Source organism: Salvelinus fontinalis, chromosome 42 (genome assembly GCF_029448725.1).
Source record: "Salvelinus fontinalis isolate EN_2023a chromosome 42, ASM2944872v1, whole genome shotgun sequence".
In the NCBI taxonomy this organism is placed as follows: domain Eukaryota; kingdom Metazoa; phylum Chordata; class Actinopteri; order Salmoniformes; family Salmonidae; genus Salvelinus; species Salvelinus fontinalis.
The window spans coordinates 4209158-4235505 of NC_074706.1; the positions used below are offsets into that span (position 1 = coordinate 4209158).

The 26348-nt window shown below is 41.2% G+C and overlaps 1 protein-coding gene across 1 annotated transcript in view; it reads left to right on the forward strand.

Annotated features, from left to right (window-relative positions):
- LOC129841065 (fibronectin-like) overlaps positions 1–26348 on the forward strand; it is a 52741-nt gene that overhangs the window by 8422 nt on the left and 17971 nt on the right. Inside the window, exons 6-11 of the mRNA XM_055909175.1 lie at positions 1850–2119; positions 3405–3467; positions 3616–3885; positions 19807–20076; positions 20677–20946; positions 25512–25781. Of these exons, the coding sequence (XP_055765150.1) occupies positions 1850–2119; positions 3405–3467; positions 3616–3885; positions 19807–20076; positions 20677–20946; positions 25512–25781 (1413 nt within the window). The remainder of the gene's footprint in view (positions 1–1849; positions 2120–3404; positions 3468–3615; positions 3886–19806; positions 20077–20676; positions 20947–25511; positions 25782–26348) is intronic.

The window sequence follows — 26348 nt, forward strand, 5'->3', positions numbered from 1 at the left end:
CTTCCCTGATGAGAAATATATCATAGTGAATTCCCCAGACCTCATCATGCAGTTTGGTGCTGAAATAATTTTCAGCACCAAATGTGATATTTTATGTCTGCGTGCATGTTTGCCTTCATTCCTGTGAGTCATTATATCAAGGAGCTGATCTGTCTGTACTTGCTTTAACTTTCCAAAATACAGTGTAAAAAATGTGTTATTGTGAAGAGGATTGGAAGAGTTAAGAAATGATTGGGAATGGTTACCTTGATGTGTGTGTAAAGTATTACTAGTCAGATTTTTTAATTAATATATTTAAGATGTGTATGAAAATGTATATCTATTCTTTAGCTGGACTGGACTGTTCATATCCTCTATATTTGACTGGGGTATGTGGTTGTCTCACCTAGCTATCTTAAGATGAATGCACTTACTCTAAGTCGCTCTGGATAAAACAATCTTCTAACTGACAAAAATGTCAAATGTAAATGTTTTACATACATTTCTCATATTACAATATTGAATTATTTAATAAAAGCACACCAATCTCTTTAATATATTCTTTAAACAATATAATCTAATTTACCAACATTTCTAAAAATAGATATATAGCATTTTGGAATTAAACAATGTTTTGATGGTCACAGTATTCCTTTCATTTTCGCTCTTCTTTTGCGTGGCGGCAACAATTTAGCAAAAGTGCATCGCCGATGCTTAATGAATATAGCGGAAACTTGTACTTTTTGTTGCTTAAAAATCTAACCTCTGTTTTGCGACCAGAGATTCTCGTTTCTCATGGTCTGAGAGTCCTTCAGGCAAACTCCAAGCTGGCTGTCATGTGCCTTTTACTGAGGAGTGGCTTCTGTCTTCCCACTCTAACAAAAATACCTGATTATTGGAGTGCTGTAGAGATGGTTGTCCTGGAAGCTTCTATCATCTCAACAGAGGAACTCTGGAGCTCTGTCAGAGTGACCATCTGGTTCTTGGTCACCTCCCAGACCAAGGCTCTTTGGCCGGGCGGCCAGCTCTAGGAAGAGTCTTGGTGGTTCCAAACTTCTTGCATTTAAGAATAATGGAGGCCACTGTGTTCTTGAGGACCTTCAATGCTGCAGAATTATTTTGGTACCCTTCCTCAGATCTGTGCCTCGACACAATCCTGCCTCGGACCTCTATGGACAATTCCTTCGACCTGATGGCTTGGTTTTTCCTCTGACATGCACTGTGAACTGTAGGACCTCATAAAGACAGGTGTGTGCCTTTCCAAATCATGTCCAATCAATTGAATTTACCACAGGTGGACTCCAATCAAGTTGTAGAAACATCTCAAGGATGATCAATGGAAACTGAATACTCCGGAGTTCAATTTCGAGTCTTGTAGCAAAGGGTCTGAATAACTTATTTATGTTTTTTTCTTTTACCTTTGCAAAAATGTTGTGATAGATTTTAAACAAATACATGTCTGTCATTGAGCAACCTCATGCCATAATTAGATAGTGAACTAACACACCAATCTCTTTCTTAGATTCTTTAAACAATATAATTTAATTCAACATTTCTAAAAATCGATATATAGCATTTTGGAATTAAACTCTTTATTGATTATTTATTATTTTCATTTACTTTCTTCTCTTTTAGCGCGGCGGCAACAATTTAGCAGATGTGCAGCGCCGATGCTTAATGAATATAGCGGAACATACATTTTTCTTACGTTACAAATGTAACATCTGTTTTGCGACTTCTGCTTTATGTTATTTCTTGCCATATCAAAAGGGAGCTGTTTTTTCTACTTTTCGACTACTATTCTACTTTTTCTCCTGATAAATATTTCTGGATTTCAACTGTAGCACTGACAATAATGTGTTTCCACTAGTTATCCCTGCTCCAGACCAGCTGACTGTTGACTCAGTGGACACCACATCAGCTGCTGTTAGCTGGAACCAGCCACCAGGATTGGACCAAACCCAACATCATTACCAGATCTCCTACCACTGTCCAGGGACAGAACCACACATCACTACCACATCTTCACACAGCATCACTCTCTCTGACCTGCAATGTGGTACTCAGTACTCTGTCACTGTCTGCAGTGTGCTGGAAAATGGAAAGCAAAGTCAACTGGTGTCAACAACCCTCACCACAGGTAAGGAAGTACTCTACTTATGAACTATTATTTCTGGTGTCAAAGTTTATATAACTTTATTTATCAAATTGACTGTAATGTAAATGAACAAATCATATCGGATGTGTCAGCATGGGATGTAAAGTTACAGTAACTTACTTGATGATAAATATATGATGGTGAATTCCCCAGATCTCATCATGCAGTTTGGTGCTGAAATCAATAATGTTTTAATAATATCTGAATTCTTGCTTTCTTCCATTTCTGTGAGTCATTATGTCAAGGAGTTGATCTGCCTCTGCTTGCTTTAACTTTATCAGTAGTACAGTGTAAAACACTATTTATTGTGGAGGGGATTTCTTATCACAACATTCAGTGCTTAATTTGTAAATTGGGAGGTACCGGAACATCTATAGTTTATATTGTTGTAATAATAGACTGATACATTACCTTTAGTCCCAGAATATCCCACCACAGTGTTTCCATCACCTCTTCTCTTTCTATCTCCTTCATTCCTTTAGCTACAGAATATCTCACCACAGCGTTTCCATCACCTCTTCTCTTTCTATCTCCTTCATTCCTTTAGCTACAGAATATCTCACCACAGCGTTTCCATCACCTCTTCTCTTTCTATCTCCTTCATTCCTTTAGCTACAGAATATCTCACCACAGTGTTTCCATCACCTCTTCTCTTTCTATCTCCTTCATTCCTTTAGCTACAGAATATCTCACCACAGCGTTTCCATCACCTCTTCTCTTTCTATCTCCTTCATTCCTTTAGCTACAGAATATCTCACCACAGCGTTTCCATCACCTCTTCTCTTTCTATCTCCTTCATTCCTTTAGCTACAGAATATCTCACCACAGCGTTTCCATCACCTCTTCTCTTTCTATCTCCTTCATTCCTTTAGCTACAGAATATCTCACCACAGTGTTTCCATCACCTCTTCTCTTTCTATCTCCTTCATTCCTTTAGCTACAGAATATCTCACCACAGTGTTTCCATCACCTCTTCTCTTTCTCTCTCCTTCATTCCTTTAGCTACAGAATATCTCACCACAGTGTTTCCATCACCTCTTCTCTTTCTATCTCCTTCATTCCTTTAGCTACAGAATATCTCACCACAGTGTTTCCATCACCTCTTCTCTATCTATCTCCTTCATTCCTTTAGCTACAGAATATCTCACCACAGTGTTTCCATAACCTCTTCTCTCTCTCTCCTTCATTCCTTACTTGAGGGGCTGTCAACAGTTTATTTAAATATATTTAGTTGTGAAAACACATTAATATCGATGTCCCCAAACAGATTCCCCTTGGCATTCAATGAAATGGATTAAGTCGGCTTTCCATATTCCAGGCAGAAAGTCAGGTAGGCTACCGCCAACATGTCATCAATTCAACTGCAAATAATGCATCCAAGCCTAGTTGGCCTACCATTCTACGAGGGAAAAATATAACTAATGGGAATATTAAATCACTTTAAACTGTAGCACTGACAATAATGTGTTTTCCCTTAGTGCTTCCTGTTCCAGACCAGGTGACTGTTAACTCAGTGGACACCACATCAGCTGCTGTTAGCTGGAACCAGCCACCAGGATTGGACAAAACCCAACATCATTACCAGATCTCCTACCAGTGTCCAGGGACAGAACCACACATCACTACCACATCTTCACCCAGCATCACTCTCTCTGACCTGCAATGTGGTACTCAGTACTCTGTCACTGTCTGCACTGTGCTGGAAAATGGAAAGCAAAGTCAGCTGGTGTCAACAACCTTCACCACAAGTAAGGAAGTACTCTACTGAAAAATTGTCTGTTGTCAACATTTCTTAAAATAACTTATGTAAATGAACTAATCAGTAACGATTTACTTTGACTACATATCCATAATGCATTCTCTAATATTACTATGGTCCCACATATGCAGTCAGTGTAAAGTCAAATCTATTTTCCCATTCATAAAGTGTTTATAGCTAAGCACTTCATGGTAATTAACTGTGCAGTTTGCACAGGGGGGGGGGGGGAATCTTGGAGGGCTGGTACCTGGCTGTTGGGAGCTTGGGCCGGTGGCTGCTGGTTCGGTTCCCCATTTTTGACCTTGTGGGAGATCTGTCGACGTGCCCTTGAGCAGGGCGTTGACCCTGGTTGCTTCTGTGTGTTGCCCTGGATGGGAGGCTGTTAGATGACTAATTTGATGTAGTTGTTGAGCGGCTTCACGACAAGTATATTGTATGTTTTAAATATTAAAAAAATATATAAAACACTGCAGTTTGCCACTCTGGTCTATAACACCAACATTACATGTATATGTATGAATCATTTTTTGTCAATGTAAAGTCATTTATATTTTCCCCATTCATAAAGCATTTAAAACATGCTTCACCAATGGACACAACACAGAATGTTAAAGGAAACATTAACATTTTATAACATTTTTCCAGATGTAGCACAGAAAACAATTGCCGAGGACTTTTTTGAAAATGTTCAGTTGGACTTTTCTTGAATAGATTTAACAAAGATGCAAATTTGTTTACATCCCTGTTAGTGAGCATTTCTCCTTTGCCAAGACAGGTGTGACATATCAAGAAGCTAATTAAAACAGCATGATCATTACACAGGTGGACCTTGTGCTGGGGACAATAAAAGGCCGCTCTAAAATGTGCAGTTCTGCCAATTATGGACTACAAAAAGAAAACCAGCCACGTCATGGACACCGACATCTTGCTTCCAGACAAGCTAAACACCTTCTTTGCCCGCTTTGAGGATAATACAGTGCCACAGATGCGGCCCGCTACCAAGGACTGCGGGCCCCCCCTCTCCTTCTCCTTGGCCAATATGAGTAAAACATTAAAACGTGTTAACCTTCACAAGGCTGCTGGCCCAGACGGCATCTCTAGTCACGTCATCAGAGAATTTGCAGACCAGCTGGCTGGTGTGTACAGTGACATATTCAATCGGCCCCTATCCCAGTCTGCTGTCCCCACATGCTTCAAGATGGTCACCATTGTTCCTGTACCAAATTAAGGCAAAGATAACTGAACTAAATTACTATCGAACCATAGCACTCACTTCTGTCATCATGAAGTGCTTTGAGAGACTAAACAAGGATCATATCACCTCCTCCTTACGTGCCACCCTAGACCCACTTCAGTTTGCATATCGCCCCAACAGGTCCACAGACAGTGCAATCATCATCACACTGCACGCTGCCCTATCCCATCTGGACAAGAGGAGTACCTATGTAAGAAGGCTGTTCATTGACTACAGCTCAGCATTCAACACCATAGTACCCTCCAACTCATCATTAAGCTTAAGTCCCTGGGTCTCAACCCCGCCCTGTGCAATTGGGTCCTGGACTTTCTGACGGGCCGCCCCCAGGTGGTGAAGGTAGGAAACAACTTCTCCACTTCGCTGATCCTCAACACTGGGGCCCCACAAGGGTGTGTGCTCAGGCCCTCCTGTACTCCCTGTTCCCTGTCCATAACTGTGTGGCCATGCACACCTCCAACTCATTCATCAAGTTTGCAGACGACACAACAGTAGTGGGCTTGATTACCAACAACAACAATGTCACAGGAAGGCCAAAAAGATCATCAAGGACAACAACCACCCGAGCCACTGTCTGTTCACCCCGCTATTATCCTAGAAGGCGAGGTCACTACAGGTGCATCAAAGCAGGGACCGAGAGACTGAAAAACAGCTTCTATCTCAAGGCCATCAGACTGTTAAACAGCCATCACTAACATAGATAAGCTGCTGCCTACACACAGACTCAAATCATTGGCCACTTTAATAAATGGATTTAATAAATGTATCACAAGTCACTTTAAATAATGCCATTTTATATTATGTTTACATACCCTACATTACTCATCTCATATGTATTTACTTTATTTTATACCATATATTGACTCGTGCCAATGCCACATGGCAATCGCGCATCCATATATTTAAATGTACATTTTCTTATTCCATCCCTTTACATTTGTGTGTTTGGTAGTTGTTGTGAAATTGTTAGGTTAGATTACTTGTTAGATATTACTGCACTGTCGGAACTAGAAGCACAAGCATTTTGCTACATTTGCATTAACATCTGCTAACCATGTGTATGTGACCAATTTAATTCGATTTTATTCATGGAAATTTGAATGCACAGAGATCACCTCATGCTTCAGCATGACAACGCACAGTTCTATGTCACAAGGATCTGTATACAATTCCCAGATGCTGAAGATGTCACAGTTCTTCCATGGCCTGCATACTCACCGGACTTGTCACGCATTGAGCAAGTTTGGGATGCTCTGGATCGACATGTACGACTGCGTGTTCTAGTTCTCTCCAATATCCAGCAACTTCGCACAGCCATTGATTACATTTTTTTATTTCACCTTTATTTAACCAGGGATGCTAGTTGAGAACAAGTTCTCATTTACAACTGCGACCTGGCGAAGATAAAGCAAAGCAGTGCGACACAAACAACAACACACTGTTACACATGGAATTAACAAATGTACAGTCATTAGCACAATAGAAAACATCTATATACAGTGTGTGTAAATGAGGTAAGATTAGGGCGGTAAGGCAATAAATAGGCTGTAGTGGCAAAGTAATTTCAATTGACCAATTAACACTGGAGTGATAGGTGTGAAGAAGATGAATGTGCAAGTCGAGATACTGGGGTGCAAAGGAGCAAAAAAAAATAATAATAATATGGGGATGAGGTAGTTGGATGGGCTATTTACAGATGGGCTATGTACAGGTGCAATGATCTGTGAGCTGCTCTGACATGTCTCCAGCTTCAGTGATTTTTGCAATTCGTTCCAGTCATTGGCAGCAGAGAACTGGAAGGAAAGGCTGCCAAAGGAAGAATTGGCTTTGGGGGTGACCAGTGAAATATACCTGCTGGGGCACGTGCTACAGGTGGGTGCTGCTATGGTGACCAGTGAGCTGAGATAAGGCGGGGCTTTACCTAGCAAATACTTATAGATGACCTAGAGACAGTGGGTTTGGCGACGAATATGAAGCGAGGGCCAGCCAACAAGAGCATACAGGTCGCAGTCGTGGGTAGTATATGGGGCTTTTGTGATGAAATTAATGGCACTGTGATAGACTGCATCCAATTTGCTGAGTAGAGTGTTGGAGGCTATTTTATAAATGACATCGCCGAAGTCAAGGATCGGTAGGATAGTCCGTTTTACGAGGGTATATTTGGCAGCATTAGTGAAGAATGCTTTGTTGCGAAATAGGAAGCCGATTCTAGATTTAATTTTGGATTGGAGATGCTTAATGTGAGTCTGTAAGGAGAGTTTACAGTCTAACCAGACACCTAGGTATTTGTAGTTGTCCACAAATTCTAAGTCAGAACCATCCAGAGTAGTGATGCTGGATGGGCGGGCAGGTGCGGGCAGCGATCGGTTGCATTTAAGAGCAGTTGGAGGCCACGGAAGGAGAGTTGTATGGTATTGAAGCTCGTCTGGAGGTTAGTTAACACAGTATCCAAAGAAGGGCTAGAAGTATACAGAATGGTGTCGTCTGCGTAGTTGTGGATCAGAGAATCACCTGCAGCAAGAGCGACATCATTGATGTATACAGAGAAAAGAGTCGGTCCGAGAATTGAACCCTGTGGCACCCCCATAGAGACTGCCAGAGGTCCGGACAGGCCCTCTGTTTTGACACACTGAACTCTGTCTGAGATGTAGTTGGTGAACCAGGCGAGGCAGTCATTTGAGAAACCAAGGCTGTTGAGTCGGCCGATATGAATGTGGTGATTCACAGAGTCAAAAGCCTTAGCCAGGTCGATGAATATGGTTGTACAGTATTGTTTTTTTATCGATGGCGGTTATGATATCGTTTAGGACATTGAGCGTGGCTGAGGTGCACCCATGCCCAGCTCGGAAACCAGATTGCATAGCGGAGAAGGTACGGTGGGATTCGAAATGGTCGGTGATCTGTTTGTTAACTTGGCTTTCAAAGACCTTAGAAATGGAGGTTAGGATAGCTATAGGTCTGTAACAGTTTGGGTCAAGAGTGTCTCCCCTTTTGAAGAGGGGGATGACCGCGGCAACTTTCCAATCTTTTGGGATCCCAGACAATACGAAAGAGAGGTTGAACAGGCTAGTAATAGGGGTTGCAACAATTGCGGTAGATACTTTTAGAAAGAGAGGGTCCAGATTGTCTAGCCCAGCTGATTTGTTGTGGTCCAGATTTCGCAGCTCTTTCAGAAGATCAGCTATCTGGATTTGGGTGAAGGAGAAATGGGGGAGGCTTGGGCAAGTTGCTGTGGGGGGTGCAGGGCTGTTGAACGTGGTAGGGGTAGCCAGGTGTAAAAATGGCCAGTCGTAGAAAAATGCTTATTGAAATTCTCAATTATCTCAGATTTATCGGTGGTGACAGTGTTTCCTAGCCTCAGTGCAGTGGGCAGCTGGGAGGAGGTGCTCTTATTCTCCATGGACTTTACAGTGTCCCAGAACTTTTTGGAGTTTGTGTTACAGGATGCACATTTCAGTTTGAAAAAGCTAGCCTTCGCTTTCCTAACTGCCTGCCTTCCCTGAACAATTGCATATCACGGGGGCTATTCGATGCTAATGTTGTACGCCACTGTTCCTGGTTCTAAATTTTTTGAAAGGGGCAAGCTCATTTAAGATGGTGGGGAAATGTATTTTAGAGGGCAGGTTGGTCAGGTTGATGAGGAGTGGGACAAAATTCCACAGGCCACAATCAACAACCTGATCAACTCTAAGCGAAGGAGATGTTTCACCCTGCATGAGGCAAATGGTGGTCACACCAGATACTGACTGGTTGTCTGATCCACGCCCCTACCTTTGTTTTTAAAGGTATCTGTGACCAACAGATGCATATCTGTATTCCCAGTCATGTGACATCCATAGATTAGGGCCTAATGAATTTATTTCAATTGACTGATTTCCTTATATGAACTGTAACTCAGTAAAATGTTGCATATTGCCTTTATATTTTTGTTAATTATAAAAGAGCTGTATGGTTTGATTGGTAGAATATACTGTTGTTCTGATTTCAGATTTGAATAGCAGAAAAATAGAATGATGTCCTCTAAGTGTTGTCTAACTTGTTGGAAAAGTGGTGAAAGTAGCTAATTTGTGTCAAAAAGTCACATTGTTTACTAATTCTTAACACTGGGGGGGGAGCATATTCTTTCATCAAATCAATTGTTATTTGTCACATACACATATTTAGCAGATGTTATTGCAGGTGTAACGAAATGTGTGTGTTCCTAGCTCAACAGTGCAGTAATATCTAACAATTCACAACAATACTCACAAATCTAAAATTAAAAGAATGGAATTAAGGAATATATAAATATTAGGATGAGCAATGTCGGGGTGGCGTGGACTAAAATACAGTATATACATATGAAATGAGTAAAACAGTATGTAAACATTATTAAAGTGACTAGTGTTCCATTATTAAAGTGACCAGTGATTCCAAGTCTATGTACAGTATATAGGGCAGCAACCTCTAAGGTGCAGGGTTGAGTAACCGGGTGGTAGCTGGCTAGTGATGGCTATTTAACGGTCTGTACCGAACATGCCTTCTGGATGATACTGGGGTGAACAGGCTGTAGCTCGGGTGGTTGAGGTCCTTGCTGATCTTTTTGGCCTTCCTGTGACATCGGGTGCTGTAGGTGTCCCGGTGATGCATTGGGCAGACCGTACCACCCTCTGGAGAGCCCTGCGTTTGGGGGCTGTATATTTGCCGTACCAGGTGGTGATAGAGCCTGACAGGATGCTCTCAATTGTGCTTCTGTGAAAGTTTATAAGGGTCTTAGGGGCCAAGCCAAATGTCTTCAGCAGCCTTCTTCACCACACTGTCTGTTTGGGTGGACCATTTCAGATTGTCAGTGATGTGTACGCCAAGGATCTTGAAGCTTTACACCTTCTCCACTGCAGTCTCAACGATGTGGATAGGGGCGTGCTCCCTCTGCTGTTTCCTGAAGAGAGAGGTTATTTTCCTGGCACCACACCGCCAAGGCCTTCACCTCCTCCCTGTAGGCTGTCTCGTCATTGTTGTTAATTAGGCCTACTACTGTTGTGTCATCTGCAAACATGATGATTGAGTTGGAGGCGTGCGTGGCCACGCAGTCCTGGGTGAACAGGGAGTACAGGAGTGGGGGCACCCTTGAGGATCAGCGTAGTGGAGGTGTTGTTTCCTACCTTCACCACCGGGGGGCAGCCCATCAGGAAGTCCAGGACCCAGTTGCACAGGGTGGGGTTGAGACCCAGGGCCCGGAGCTTAATGAGGAGCTTGGAGGGGACAATGGTGTTGAAGGCTGAGCTATAGTCAATAAACATCATTTTATATACTGTAGGTATTCCTTTTGTGAGGATGGGATAGGACGGTGTGCTGTGCGATGCCGATTTCATTGTCTGTGGATCTGTTGGGGCGGAATGCAAATTGAAGTGGGTCTAGGGTGTCAGGTAAGGTAGAGGTGAAATGGACCTTAACTAGCCTCTCAAAGCACTTCATGATGACAGAAGTGAGTGCTACTGGGCGATAGATTTTAATTCCTCAAAGATCCATTGCGGTTAATTCAACAGTGGGAAGTTAGTTTCACACTAAGGAGAGCCTAGAGCCACGCAAACCACATGTACTTTTTTATTACAATGGGATTCTTGCTGGATGTTGTTTTGCACGGAGGGCAGCAGCTTCCGTCACTGTTTGTTCACAGTTGCTAGCAGACTAGTCTTCTTTGCCAGATTCCTGTGGCAGTTAGGATCACCATCTCAGTTGTCCCCTGTTCTGTTTTTTTCAGTTTGACATTATGAACTACACGTCGAGGAGAGATTATATACCATTTCCAGCCTTTCATATGAAATTAATTAGACTTACCACTGTCGTGTCTTTGGCATCATTAAATTGAAGACTGTTATTTTATCAAATCAATTCTCTGTAATTATTATTACGTGATTAAACTAATCATGTAAATGTAATTAACTAGGAAGTCGGGGCACCAAGCAAAAATATTCAGATTATCAAAGTTATAATTTTCCTAATATAACTTTTCAGATATTTTAATATCTGATCAATTAGTCTTCTAATTAATGAACTATTCTTTACCTCACATTAGTCTCATTCTAAACATCGTAAGTTGTTGGTTATCTGCACGAACCCAGCCTTCACTATGAATCATCCATACATCAATTGTCTTAATCATTTATTTACTAACTAACTAAATAATCACAGAAATGCATAAACAAACAAACAGTAGATATGGTTACAAGGAAATGGTAGGGCAGGTTCCCTAGTGGGCTAAGCCGATATGGCGGCTTGGTGGACAAAGGGAAGTGGGTGTGGACTGAGAAGGGCGGGAATTACAAGAGTCACTACACAGTTGATAATTATAATGATTGAAATGCTAATCCTTTGCACATGAACGCTCACTCATTCGGGAATAATTGCAATCAATACATATTTACGCTCAGTGTGTCGTCGTGACCTCTGTTGGAATCGTCCGTCTTTCTGTTGGAAAGTTCATCCACGCGTCTCTCTCTCTGCTCCCATGAAGTATCTCGTGGTTAGGATGGATACTTCAGAGTCCAATTCAGAAATGTTCTTATAGAATAGATGTTTCGGCGGTTGTCGGTCTTCCCATTCAATGGTACATAATTTCTAGCTGCAGACTAGTAATTAGTATCGAAAAGTTGCTCTTATTCTGTCGGATCGATAGTCTCAGAATTTAACCATGTGGTATGGTTAAGAATTCAGCAACCATTACAACCTTAGCTTATACTGAGGTTTTTGTGGTCTCTACTCCAACCTGACCGATGTATGCATGGTCTCAAGTGGGTTTCTCCAGGTCGGAGTTTTATTCGGAACAGTAGAAAAGGGCTGTCCCATGAGCCAGATCATGTCTCATGGGGGCAGGCCAATGACTTAGTTAAACTTTAAAGGGAATACAATTCTCTTTCATTAAAAGGGTTACATAATTACATAATTTCACAAATAGTTTCATCTTTACTCATTCATTTTATACAATAATTTGCCGCAAACCTCATAACGGAGGCTCCTGTATAATGGTAATGTGGCTGTATTGTCTTTCATTAGGTCACAAACATGAAACAAAACGGATCGGGTCGTAGCTGGCTTCTCCACCGACCGTTTACACATTCTCCAAAACATGGACATTGTTCAGTTCTCAAGTTCTGTGATGTAGAAGAAGTTCCTTTGTTCTACTGTGAAACTCTCTCTCTCTCTATACTGCATCTCCTCATGGAATTTACGACCTGAGATAACAGAACCTGGGTGTAGGAGAGGGGGATGGAGGGAGAGAGAGGGAGATGGTGCTCGCTATACCCAAAGAGGGCCACGTCATGACACCACAAATCCCACAATTAGTCATCATCATTACACTATTGATCTAAACTCAATCAATCACCCTCATCATTCAGTTCATTCAAATTCAATTGTGAAGTCACATACACAATTATCAGTTTCTATCCAGTTTTTATTTGATTTAAAAATTTTTTTTATTTTATTTAACCTTTATTTAACCAGGAAGGGCTCATTGAAATTTGAAATCTCTTCTTCAAGAGCGTCCTGGCCAAGATAGGCAGCACCAAGTCATTACAAAAATTACAGACAGACAACATGAAAAACTATAGGTAATCTAGTAAAAACCATTGCATTCACAAGAGTATAACAAAATCAAAAACAGCAAATAAAAAACATTGACAGGACAGGGAATCAGCCTCAAAATCCTTCATCAGTGATTTAAAAACACCAATTGGGACAAGTTCTTCCAGTTTAGGATTGTAACCTCATAGATTTAGCCGGTGGTAGCTTGTGGAATAGACACCGGCTGGAATGCGGTTTTAACCAATCAGCATTAAGGACTAGAACCACTCGTTGTATAATGCCCATTCATCCATTGACAACATTAATTCAGTTAGGAAAGAGATGCATAAGTACCAGGGTATGAACACCCTTCAACACATTTGTCTTGGCCCCTTAAGTTACTAACAGCTGTAAAAAACAACAACTAGTAAACAGCCTCTAAATATGTTTCTGTTCGTGATTTAAAAAATTCTGACAACTGAGCAATGTAAAATATTAATATTTAGGAAAAGTCAGGGAAGGAGCAGGATGTGGTAATAATTCTTGGGGACTATTTTATTTTATTTACAAAATCCATCGTCAGTGTCCATTTGCCTATGGCCGTTCTAGTGTTAAACGGTGTAAAAGGAGTAGCGTTCCAAATAATAATAAATATGAGAAAGATTTAAATTGATACGTTTTCTTTCGCAAGTCACATTAGCTATTTTAGTAAAGTAAAACTTTCTAACACAGGGTGTTAACACTGGATAGTATTTACTCCTTTTTCACTAATAAATAGCTGTAGCTAGCAGCTAGCTGGAACAATGTCAACACGTTTTCCAACTCTGACAATAAACGTTACAAAATCGTCATAAAATTCATGAAACATTTAGTTAACAATCTCACTATTTTAAGATTGACATTGTACTTGTGCACATTCTGAACCTTTAACTACGGGAAAAATTAAGAGACAGGAACATGAGATTCTTTCCATTTTGGCTGTATGGGAGGATAGGGTGAGTGGTCAGTGAAAATGTAATTTCCAGTTGACCTCTTGCTTCTACAAAAATTGTCAACATTTATTTTGTTCACTATTTCATGACTGTCCTTGTACATTTGCACATTTAAAATAAGACAAATAGCTAAGAAGCCAAGCCAAAAGCTGGGCTGTCTCGCCAGGAAGTGATGTCACATTAACCTCTCACCTCTCCTCTGCATTCAAAATTAATGCAGCTGTTGCCTGCCTTGTAATTTTTCCTGTTTTCAAATGTTTGTCATGTGCAAAATTACAATGGAAATAGTGAAATAACATTTAACTAAATGTTTCATGATTTTGATGACGATTTTGTAACATTTATTGACCGAGTTGAAAAACATGTTGACATTGTGTCAGGGGCTTAGCTAGCTGCTAGCTAACTAGCTACATCAGTGAATAAGAGGGAAACGCTAGCTAGCTTTACCACCCAGTGTTAATACATTTTACTCATTAAAATAGTTACTGCTATGAATCTGAAATGGGGAATTGAATTTGAATGGTTTGAGTATGAATATGATAAATCTATTCAAGAAAGGTCTGTGCTCATCAGTTATGCTTTATAAATGGGAAAATAGACATTACATTGACTGCAGATAATTCATACATACAGTGCATTCGGAAAGTATACTAATTTCCACCTTTTGTTACGTTACAGCCTTATTCTGAAATTGATTAAATAAAACATTTCACAATACCCCATAATGACAAAGCAAAAACAGGTTTTTAGAAATTGTTGTAAATTTATAAAAATAGAAAATAAAAATAAATATCGTATTTACATAAGTATTCAGACGCTTTGCTATGAGACTCAAAATTGCGCTCAGGTGCATCCTGTTTTTATTGATCATCCTTGAGATGTTTCTACAACTTGATTGGAGTCCACCTGTGGTAAATTCAATTGATTGGACATGATTTGGAAAGGCACACACCTGTCTATATAAGGTCCCACAGTTGACAGTGCATGTCAGAGAAAAAAACAATCCATGAGGTCGAAAGCATTGTCCGTAGAGCTCCGAGACAGGATTGTGTCGAGGCACAGATCTGGGGAAGGATACCAAAACATTTCTGCAGCATTGAAGATCCCCCAAAACACAGTGGCCTCAATCATTCTTCAGTGGAAGAAGTTTGGAACCACCAATACTTTTCATAGAGCTGGCCTCCCAGCCAAACTGAGCAATCCGGGGAGAAGGGCCTTGGTCTGGGAGGTTACCAAGAACCAGATGGTCACTCTGACAGAGCTCCAGAGTTTCTCTGTGGAGATGATAGAAGCTTCCAGAAGGACAACCATCTCTATAGCACTCCAATAATCAGGTATTTTTGGTAGAGTGGCAAGACAGAAGCCACTCCTCAGTAAAAGGCACATGACAGCCCGCTTGGAGTTGCCTGAGGGACTCTCAGACCACGAGAAACAAGATTCTCTGGTCTGATGAAACCAAGATTGAACTCTTTGGCCTGAACGCCAAGCGTCACGTCTGGAGGAAACCTGGCACCGTCCCTACGGTGAAGCATGGTGGTGGCAGCATCATGCTGTGGGGATGTTTGTCAGCAGCAGGGACTGCAAGACTAGTCGGGATCGAGTGAAAGATGAACGGAGCAGCCAGAGCCTGGACTTGAACCCGATCGAACATCTCTGGATGTTCGAACAACAATCATCTTTATTCAATATCTATGAATTATTTCAAAAATGAAACCGTCGACCTCACACTCCGAAGTGTGTGTTGAGCTTAAAATCATACAGAGAATACAGGGTCTTTATGTAGCAGACCTCAAAATGCTTAGTCATGGCTGGCTCCACCCCTCCCATGTAGATTGAGGGCACCATAAACCACACTGGGTTCATCCTGTTGTCCATCTGCACGGGGGGATTCCCAGATGCAAGTATGAGAACAAACAATGAAATGTTTGTTCTATTCCTTCAGGCTCTGTCTCGAGTCATACACACCACATCTTATCTATGAATGCAGACTCAGTCAGACCGGAGACATATGTCTCACATGCACCACTAATCATAGAATTGAATGTGGTTGTAAAGTTATTTATCACCAAGCCATCACTTAATCAGTTGCCAGCCCAAGCTTTAAAGACTCCTCTCAGTTTACTCAGAATGAAGAGAGGTCTAAGAACCCTACTCTGTTGCATAAAACAACCATTCATGCATAAGGATTATTATAACATAATCTTGTAATTTTGCTACCATATGACGCTCTCCATCCAACCTGACAGAGCTTGAGAGGCTCTGCAGAGAATAATGGGAGAAACTCCCCAAATACAGGTGTGCCAAGCTTGTGTCATACCCAAGAAGACTTGAGAATCGCTGCCAAAGGTGCTTCAACAAACTACTGAGTAAAGGTTCTGAATACTACATGTGTAAATGTAATATTTCAGTTTTTTATTTTTTATTCGTTTGCCCCAAAAAATCTAAAAACCAGTTTTTGCTTTGTCTTTATGAGGTATTATGTGTAGATTGATGACGGGGGAAAACGATTTACAATTTTACAATAAAGCTGCAACGTAATAAAATGTGGAATAGGTGAAGGGGTCTGAATACTTTCCGAACGCGCTGTAGATATTTAATGTTGGTGTTTTATATCAGAGTGGCAAACAACACAGTTAATTACCACGAAGTGCTTAGCTGTAAATGTGCTTAGCTATAAATGGTTTATGAATGGGAAATTAGATTTGACTTAACCTTGACTGCATAGAATTCATACATAGACCCTTCATGTATGTGTTAGACCAGTATGACCCATATTATTGTGATGTGGAGGAGGGCTGTTAATGAACTTCTCACGAGTCACCATCCCGGATCCGGGAGCACCCTCATCAGTAAAAAAGCTGAGTAGCATAGCCTAGTGTAATGGATGTGAAATGGCTAGCTAGTTAGCGGGTACGCGCTAGTAGCATTTCAATCAGTTACGTCACTTGCTCTGAGACTTAAGTAGTGTTGCCCCTTGCTTTGCAAGGGCCGTGGCTTTTGTGGAGCGATGGGTAACGCTGCTTCGTGGGTGACTGTTGTCGATGTGTGCAGAGGGTCCCTGGTTCGCGCCCGGGTCGGGGCGAGGGGACGGTTTAAAGTTATACTGTTACATTGATGCTGTTGACCCGGATCACTGGTTGCTGCGGAAAAGGAGGAGGTTGAAAGGGGGGTGAGTGTAATGGATGTGAAATGGCTAGCTAGTTAGCGGGTACGCGCTAGTAGCATTTCAATCAGTTACGTCACTTGCTCTGAGACTTAAGTAGTGTTGCCCCTTGCTTTGCAAGGGCCGTGGCTTTTGTGGAGCGATGGGTAACGCTGCTTCGTGGGTGACTGTTGTCGATGTGTGCAGAGGGTCCCTGGTTCGCGCCCGGGTCGGGGCGAGGGGACGGTTTAAAGTTATACTGTTACACTAGCATAGCGCCACAAGTAAATACTAGCATCTAAATATCATGAAATCACAAGTCCAAGACACCAGATGAAAGATACATATCTTGTGAATCCAGCCATCATTTCTGATTTTTAAAATGTTTTACAGCGAAAACACAATATCTATTTCTATTAGCTAACCACGATAGCAAAAGACTCAACCGCATATTTTCACCATTTTTTTACCGCATAGGTAGCTATCACAAATTCGACCAAATAAAGATATAAATAGTCACTAACCAAGAAACAACTTCATCAGATGACAGTCTTACAACAGATTTATTGTATAGCATATGTTTTGTTCGAAAAATGTGCATATTTCAGGTATAAATCATAGTTTTACATTGCAGCCACCATCACAAATTTCACCAAAGCAGCTAGAATAACTACAGAGACCAACGTGAAATACCTAAATACTCATCATAAAACATTTATGAAAAATACATGGTGTACAGCAAATGAAAGACAAACATCTTGTGAATCCAGCCAATATTTCAGATTTTTTAAGTGTTTTACAGCGAAAACACAATATAGCATTATATTAGCTTACTACAATAGCCAACCACACAACAGCATTCATTCAACGCAACGGTAGCGATAGCGATAGCGATAAAACCAGCAAAAGATATACATTTCTTCACTAACCTTCACAATCTTCATCAGATGACAGTCCTATAACATCATATTACACAATACATATATGGTTTGTTCGAAAATGTGCATATTTAGAGCTGAAATCCGTGGTTATACATTGTGAAAACGTAGCAACTTTTTCACAGAATGTCCGGATATATTTCTGACACTCACCTAATCTAATCAAATAACTAATCATAAACTTTACTAAAAAATACATGTTGAATAGCAAATGAAAGATACACTAGTTCTTAATGCAACCGCTGTGTTAGAAAAATAACTTTAGTACGACATACAGCTTACGTTATAGCGAGACAGCGCCCAAAATCAGGGCGAAAAATACGACTACACATTTTCGACAAAAATACGAAATAACATCATAAATGGTTCCTACTTTTTGATGAGCTTCCATCAGAATCTTGTACAAGGTGTCCTTTGTCCAGAATAATCGTTGTTCGGTTGTAGAATGTCCTCTTCATCTGTCGAATTAGCAACCAAAGCTAGCCATGTGGCGCAGGAGTGTCCAAACTCACCATAACGCAAAACAAAGAAAATGCCGAAAATCGCAATAAACTGATATAAACTGATATAACTCGGTTTAAAACAACTACTTTATGATGTTTTTAACACATATATCAAATAAAATCAGAGCCGGAGATATCTAACGTCTATAACGAAAGCTTTTCAGAACGCAATCCAGGGGTCCTTCCCGCGCCTTGCTGAACAAAGGAAACTTGGGGTCATGTCATTCCAAGAGCTCTCATTTGACCTCAGATCAAGCTATACACCCCATTCCACCTCTCACAGCCTATTGACATCTAGTGGAAGGCGTATGCAGTGCATGTAGAGCCATAGATTTCAGACAAATTAATAGGATGGCCCTGGAACAGAGCCTCGATTTCAGATTTTTCACTTCCTGGCAGGAAGTTTGCTGCAAAATGAGTTCTGTTTTACTTACAGATATAATTCAAACGGTTTTAGAAACTAGAGAGTGTTTTCTATCCAATAGTAATAATAATATGCATATTGTACGAGCAAGAATTGAGTACGAGGCAGTTTAATTTGGGAACGATTTTTTACAAAGTGAAAACAGCGCCCCCATATTGACAAAAGGTTTAATGAGTTACGAAAGAGTTCTGTATGAGTCTCAACTACACGATGTGATCAGTCAAATTTACCTTGAGGATTCACCCCTGTGGAGATCTTCATGCATTATTGACCTCAAGGAGAAGAATAAGAAGTTATATACCAGCTGGTGGGGGAAATGAGGCTGGTACAGGCTATATATATCAGCATAACCTGGTTAGGCCTTTTGGCATATTCACTAACACTGGCATTCCAGAAGTACACTTTAGAGAACAGCCATAATGATGACACTATGCTGTCATTGTAATGATGCATCTATAAAGATACCTACATATGAGCTCCTACATGACATGACCTGTTATAACACGTTCATGAAATGCTTATAGATGTGTAATGAATGTGTTAAGGATATATAGTGCAAATGAATTGTTACTAACTAATCATAATGGATGTGTCAGCATGGGATGTAAAGGTTCAGTATCTTCCCTGATTCTAAATATATGATGGTGAATTCCTCATCTCATAATGCAGTTATGTGTTGAAATCAATGAAAGTTTATTATAATATCTGAATTCATTCTTGCTTCTATTCCTGTGATTCATTCTGTCAATGATCTTCCTCTGCTTGCTTTAACTTTATCAGTAGTACAGTGTTAAACACTTGTTATTGTGGAGAGGAATTATAATAAACATTATTTTCATTTATATATTTTTCATTTTTGGGGGTTGTGGCCGCAACAATTTAGCAGAGGTGCAGCACCGTTAATAAATTAATATAGCGGACACTCTTCATTTTTGTTAAATTACAAATCCAACTTATGTTGCGTGACTTCTGTTTTTAGCATATTTCTTCCCATATCAAAAGTACTTGCAAACTGGTCTATTCTACTTTTCGCCTACTATTGTTATTTTCCTCCTGTAATATGCACAGTATTTCTGGAGTTAAACTGTAGCACTGACAATAATGTATTTTCCCTTAGTACTTCCTGTTCCAGACCAGCTGACTGTTGACTCAGTGGACACCACATCAGCTGTTGTTAGCTGGAACCAGCCACCAGGATTGGACCAAACCCAACATCATTACCAGATCTCCTACCACTGTCCAGGGACAGAACCACACATCACTACCACATCTTCACCCAGCATCACTCTCTCTGACCTGCAAGGTGGTACTCAGTACTCTGTCACTGTCTGCACTGTGCTGGAACATGGAAAGCAAAGTGAACGGGTGTCAAGAACCCTCACCACAAGTAAGGATGTACACTACTGAAAAATTATGTCTGGTGTTAAATTGTATTAAAATAACTCAAATGTAAATTAACTAATCATAATGGAAGTGTCAGTATGGGATGTAAAGGTACTGTATCTTCCCTGATGAGAAATATATGATGGTGAATTACCCAGATCTCATAATGCAGAATGGTAATGAAATCAATAAACGCTTTAATAATATCTGAATTCATGCTTTCTTCCATTCCTGTGAGTCATTATGTCAAGGAGTTGATCTTCCTCTGCTTGTTTTAACTTTATCAGTAGTACAGTGTTAAACACTATTTATTGTGGAGAGGATTTAGAATCACAACATACAAGTTTTATTATTTTAATTTGTTTGTGGTTGTACTAATTTAGCAGAGGTGCAGTGCCATCAGATATGAATGTAGCGAAACGCTTCATTTTTGTTAAATTACAAATCCAACTTCTGTTGTGTGACTTCTGTTTTTAGATAATTTCTTCCCACATCAAAAGGAATTACAATCTGGCCTTTACTATTTTACTACTACTCTTCTTCTTGTCTGTGATATATTACTGGAGTTAAACTGTAACTCTGACAATAATGTATTTTCCCTTAGTACTTCCTGCTCCAGACCAGCTGACTGTTGACTGGGTAAGCATCACATCAGCTGCTGTTAGCTGGAACCAGCCACCAGGATTGGATCAAACCCAACATCATTACCAGATCTCCTACCACTGTCCAGGGACAGAACCACACATCACTACCACATCTTCACACAGCATCACTCTCTCTGACCTGCAACGTGATACTGAATACTCAGTAACTGTCTGCACTGTGCTGGAGAATGGAAAGAAAAGTCAACTGGTGTCAACAACCCTCACCACAGGTAAGGAAGTACCCTACTTAAGTATTCTGTCTGGTGTCAAAGTTAATTAAGCTTTGAGTACTTATCAAAATGACTAATGTAAATTAAGTAATTCTATTGGATGTGTCAGCATGGGATGTAAAGGTACAGTATCTTCACTTATGAGAAATATATGATTGTGAATTACCCAGATCTCATCATGCAGAATGGTAATGAAATCAATAAACGTTTATAATAATAATATCTGAATTCAGGCTTGCTTCCCATTTCTGTGAGTCATTATGTCAAGGAGTTGATCTGCCTCTGCTTGTTTTAACTTTATCAGTAGTACAGTGTTAAACACTTGTTATTGTGGAGAGGATTTAGTATCACAGCATTCTTTATACACTGCTCAAAAAAATAAAGGGAACACTTAAACAACACAATGTAACTCCAAGTCAATCACACTTCTGTGAAATCAAACTGTCCACTTAGGAAGCAACACTGATTGACAATAAATTCCACATGCTGTTGTGCAAATGGAATAGACAAAAGGTGGAAATTATAGGCAATTGGCAAGACACCCCCAATAAAGGAGTGATTCTGCAGGTGGTGACCACAGACCACTTCTCAGTTCCTATGATTCCTGGCTGATGTTTTGGTCACTTTTGAATGCTGGCGGTGCTCTCACTCTAGTGGTAGCATGAGACGGAGTCTACAACCCACACAAGTGGCTCAGGTAGTGCAGCTCATCCAGGATGGCACGTCAATGCGAGCCGTGGCAAGAAGGTTTGCTGTGTCTGTCAGCGTAGTGTCCAGAGCATGGAGGCGCTACCAGGAGACAGGCCAGTACATCAGGAGACATGGAGGAGGCCGTAGGAGGGCAACAACCCAGCAGCAGGACCGCTACCTCCGCCTTTGTACAAAGAGTAGCACTGCCAGAGCCCTGCAAAATGACCTCCAGCAGGCCACAAATGTGCATGTGTCAGCATATGGTCTCACAAGGGGTCTGAGGATCTCATCTCGGTACCTAATGGCAGTCAGGCTACCTCTGGCGAGCACATGGAGGGCTGTGCGGCCCCACAAAGAAATGCCACCCCACACCATGACTGACCCACCGCCAAACCGGTCATGCTGGAGGATGTTGCAGGCAGCAGAACGTTCTCCACGGCGTCTCCAGACTCTGTCACGTCTGTCACATGTGCTCATGTGCTCAGTGTGAACCTGCTTTCATCTGTGAAGAGCACAGGGCGCCAGTGGCGAATTTGCCAATCTTGGTGTTCTCTGGCAAGTGCCAAACGTCCTGCACGGTGTTGGGTTGTAAGCACAACCCCCACCTGTGGACGTCGGGCCCTCATACCACCCTCATGGAGTCTGTTTCTGACCGTTTGAGCAGACACATGCACATTTGTGGCCTGCTGGAGGTCATTTTGCAGGGCTCTGGCAGTGCTCCACCTGCTCCTCCTTGCACAAAGGCGGAGGTAGCAGGCCTGCTGCCGGGTTGTTGCCCTCCTACGGCCTCCTCCACGTCTCCTGATGTACTGGCCTGTCTCCTGGTAGCACCTCCATGCTCTGGACACTACGCTGACAGACACAGCAAACCTTCTTGCCACAGCTCGCATTGATGTGCCATCCTGGATGAGCTGCACTACCTGAGCCACCTGCAGAATCACTCCTTTATTGGGGGTGTCTTGCTAATTGCCTATAATTTCCACCTTTTGTCTATTCCATTTGCACAACAGCATGTGAAATTTATTGTCAATCAGTGTTGCTTCCTAAGTGGACAGTTTGATTTCACAGAAGTGTGGTTGACTTGGAGTTACATTGTGTTGTTTAAGTGTTCCCTTTATTTTTTTGAGCAGTGTATATATTTTTTAATAATTTGGGGGGGGGGTGACAACAATTTAGAACCTGTTCAGCGCCGTTGCTAAATGGATATTGCAGAAATTCTTCATGTCTTATTACATTAATGACAGATTAAAATGTACAGAATGGTTACCTTGAGGAAAATGGGGGAGGGTCATGCTTTTTAAATTTCAGTTAAGAGAATGTTTTTTTTTTTTCTTCGTTTTATTCTTCAGTGTTTTAGAATTAGTTGCTTATTGTGCGATATATATCAATGTGTGGCCGATTCCACCCCTGATCTCTGATTCTCCACTGGGTGTTCAATATCAAGTGCCCCTATAGTATATTTAGTGTGGTCTCAATCAAACGATCAATAGCCTACAGGCTATAAGCTATGAAGTGCATGTTCAGAGAAGCACAGAGCAAAGTTCTATTTCTAAGATGGCTGCTGGGATGGTGTAAATAAAACTAGGCTACACTAGCCTATAGCCTATGTTCTGTTCAGTTTGAGAAGGATCAAAGGTCAACTTTGATAGCTTGCTACTACTATAATAGATTTGTTTATAACAATATGTTTCTTGCGCATGATGCATTTATCAGAGTTACTGACTTCCCAATTAGCCAGATTTGAGTAACTTACATTGTGGTGCTGAAACTTGACTAAGCAGCTGCAGTAAATTCAATCGTAAGTGGACAGCTCATGGTGCTGAAAGTAGGCAAATTCCAGTAGGCATAAGTCCTTTCAACATCTTCATTGTAATTCGACTTTACTAACAACAAGAGGGCCTTGTAATGGAGCCTATTTCTTCCTATTTAAGAAATAAGAGGTAGGTCTACCTGTTTGACAGACTAATTTAGGCTATAGGCTGCTATATCCATATATTTGTCGGTCAATCCTTTCACCCACCATGCACTCTTTAAGTAGTCTACCTCTGGGGCCTCCCGAGTGGCGCAACGGTCTAAGGCACTGCATCGCAGTGCTAGAGGCGTCACTACAGATCCGTGGTCGATCTCAGGCTGTGTTGCAGCTGGCCACGACCGGGAGACCTATGAGGCGGCGTACAATTGGCCCAGCGTCGTCCGGGTTGGGGGAGGGTTTGGTCGGCTGGGATGTCCTTGTCCCATCGCGCTCTAGCGACTCCTTGTGGCGGCCGGGCGCATGCGTGCTGACTTCGGTCACCAGCTGTACGGCGTTTCCTCCGACACATTGGTGCGGCTGGCTTCCGGGTTAAGCGAGCAGTGTGTCAAGAAGTAGTGCGGCTTTACTGGGTCGTGTTTTGAAGGATGCATTGCTCTCGACCTTCGCCTCTCCCGAGTCCGTACGGGAGTGTCAGGGATGGGACAAGGCTGTAAGTCCAAATTGGGGTTGAAAAAGGGGTAAGAAGTACCTAAATAAATATATAGTCTACCTCTGTAAAAGTGTAGGGCTGTTAAGTTAAAACCAAGACTCTAATTGAGGGTGTATGAGAGGGTATTCCATTGGCCTACCCTTTATTAAAGAAAATGGTAAAAAGCACAAGCCTACCCCCTTGTTAGCTTAAGATTTTGAAAACAATAAATAGGATCCGATAATATAAAGTGATCTATAACAGTGCTTTGGTCTGCGATGCTTTATGCTAGAAACAAGCTGTAAAATACCCGGGAAAGACGTGACGCCAATGCAAAAGGACTTATCGTTGTTTTGTTACTTTAACATTCATAGACTGAGCTACAACCATCTATAGCCGAGGACACAAAAAATGGACTTTGCTTGGGAAGTAATCTAATTCTCTCACTTTGAAATGATTAAAATAAAAGAATAGTCAGCATTTAAATGTACAGTTTTCTGCGTCAGTAAGCCTACTCTGTCTGGGGTGTAAAGGTAGTCCTAATCTGTCTGGGGTGGAAAGGTAGTCCTACTCTATCTGAGGTGGAAAGGTAGTCCTACTCTGTTTGAGGTGGAAAGCCTAACTGTTCAGATTCCTAATGGCGTCTCAGATTTAATGATTTGCCAACAGGGACAGTTTCGTTGCAAACAAGACACACTGATTTGGCATTGGAGAAATATGATGAGATGAACACATATGCTTATCTCTCTGTCTACTTTGCATGTAATTTCTGTAATTTGTGTGATATTAAAAAAGATTCTGCTAATATGTAAAATTATGTAGAATTGTTTGAAATCTTTATAGAAGGCCAAAAAACAAAATGTTGGGCCTGCAATTATGATGATAGATTCATGCAATGCTTTTACTATTGAGGAGATCTTTCCACCCCTACTCTTATCCACGGTGGTCTGTGAACCCACGACCTTCTGGCCTGCAGCCCTGTGTGATGTCATGATTCCTGCATTGACATGCAATGCTTAAAGAAGAACAGTTTCTAAAACTGCATATATGGTGCTTTGGTCTGTCCAATAACCGAGGGTAAACGGTACATGTTCTCTCCTATCCACTTTATTTTAATTATTATTTGGGGTATATTGGGGGGGTCACTTTATTTCCAAGAGTTCAGGCAGGGTTTATGTAAAATATATTTTGCTGAAGGGAGGGCCATCAATCTTAATTTCGGAGAGATCCGATTTTGTCCATGTAACCCTTATTATAAATAACATTCACTCGCTTACAAATCCAACTTCTGTTGTGTGACTTCTGTTTTGACCTTATTTCTTCACATCTAAATGAATTGCAAGCAGCCTTTTCTACTACTATTCTTCTTCTTCTTGTCCTGTAATATATTTCTGGAGTTCATCTATTGCACTAACAATAATGTATTTCCCTTAGTACTTCCTGGTCCAGACCAGCTGACTGTTGACTGGGTAAGCATCACATCAGCTGCTGTTAGCTGGAGCCAGCCACCAGGATTGGACCAAACCCAACATCATTACAAGATCTCCTACCACTGTCCAGGGACAGAACCACACATCACTACCACATCTTCACCCAGCATCACTCTCTCTGACCTGCAACGCGATACTGAATACTCAGTAACTGTCTGCACTGTGCTGGAGAATGGAAAGCAAAGTCAACTGGTGTCAACAACCCTCACCACAGGTAAGGAAGTACCCTACTTAAGTATTATTTCTTAAGTATTATTTCTTATTTCGTATTATTGCTTAAGGCACGTTCACACAGATGAGCAGGGACCCTGGCATCTTTCTTTTGGTGTTTTTCAGAGTCAGTAGTAAGGCCTCTTTAGTGTCCTAAGTTTTCATAACTGTTACCTTTAGCTGTTAGTGTCTTAAAGACCGTTCCACAGGTGCATGTTCATTAATTGTTTATGGTTCATTGAACAAGCATGGGAAACAGTGTTTAAACCCTTTTACAATGAATATCTGTGAAGTTATTAGGATTTTTACAAATTATCTTTGAAAGACAGGGTCCTGAAAAAGGGATGTTTGTCTGATGCCGCCCCTCATCTCTGATTCTCCGTTGGGCGTGCAATATCAAGTGCGCCTATAGGCTATTTGGTGTGGTCTCAATCAAATGATCAATAGCCTACAGGCTATAAGCTGTGAAGTGCATGTTCAGAGAAGCACAGAGCAAAGTTATATTTCTAAGATAGCTGTTGGGATGGTGTAAATAAAACTAAGCTGCAAAACACACGGCAATGGATACTCC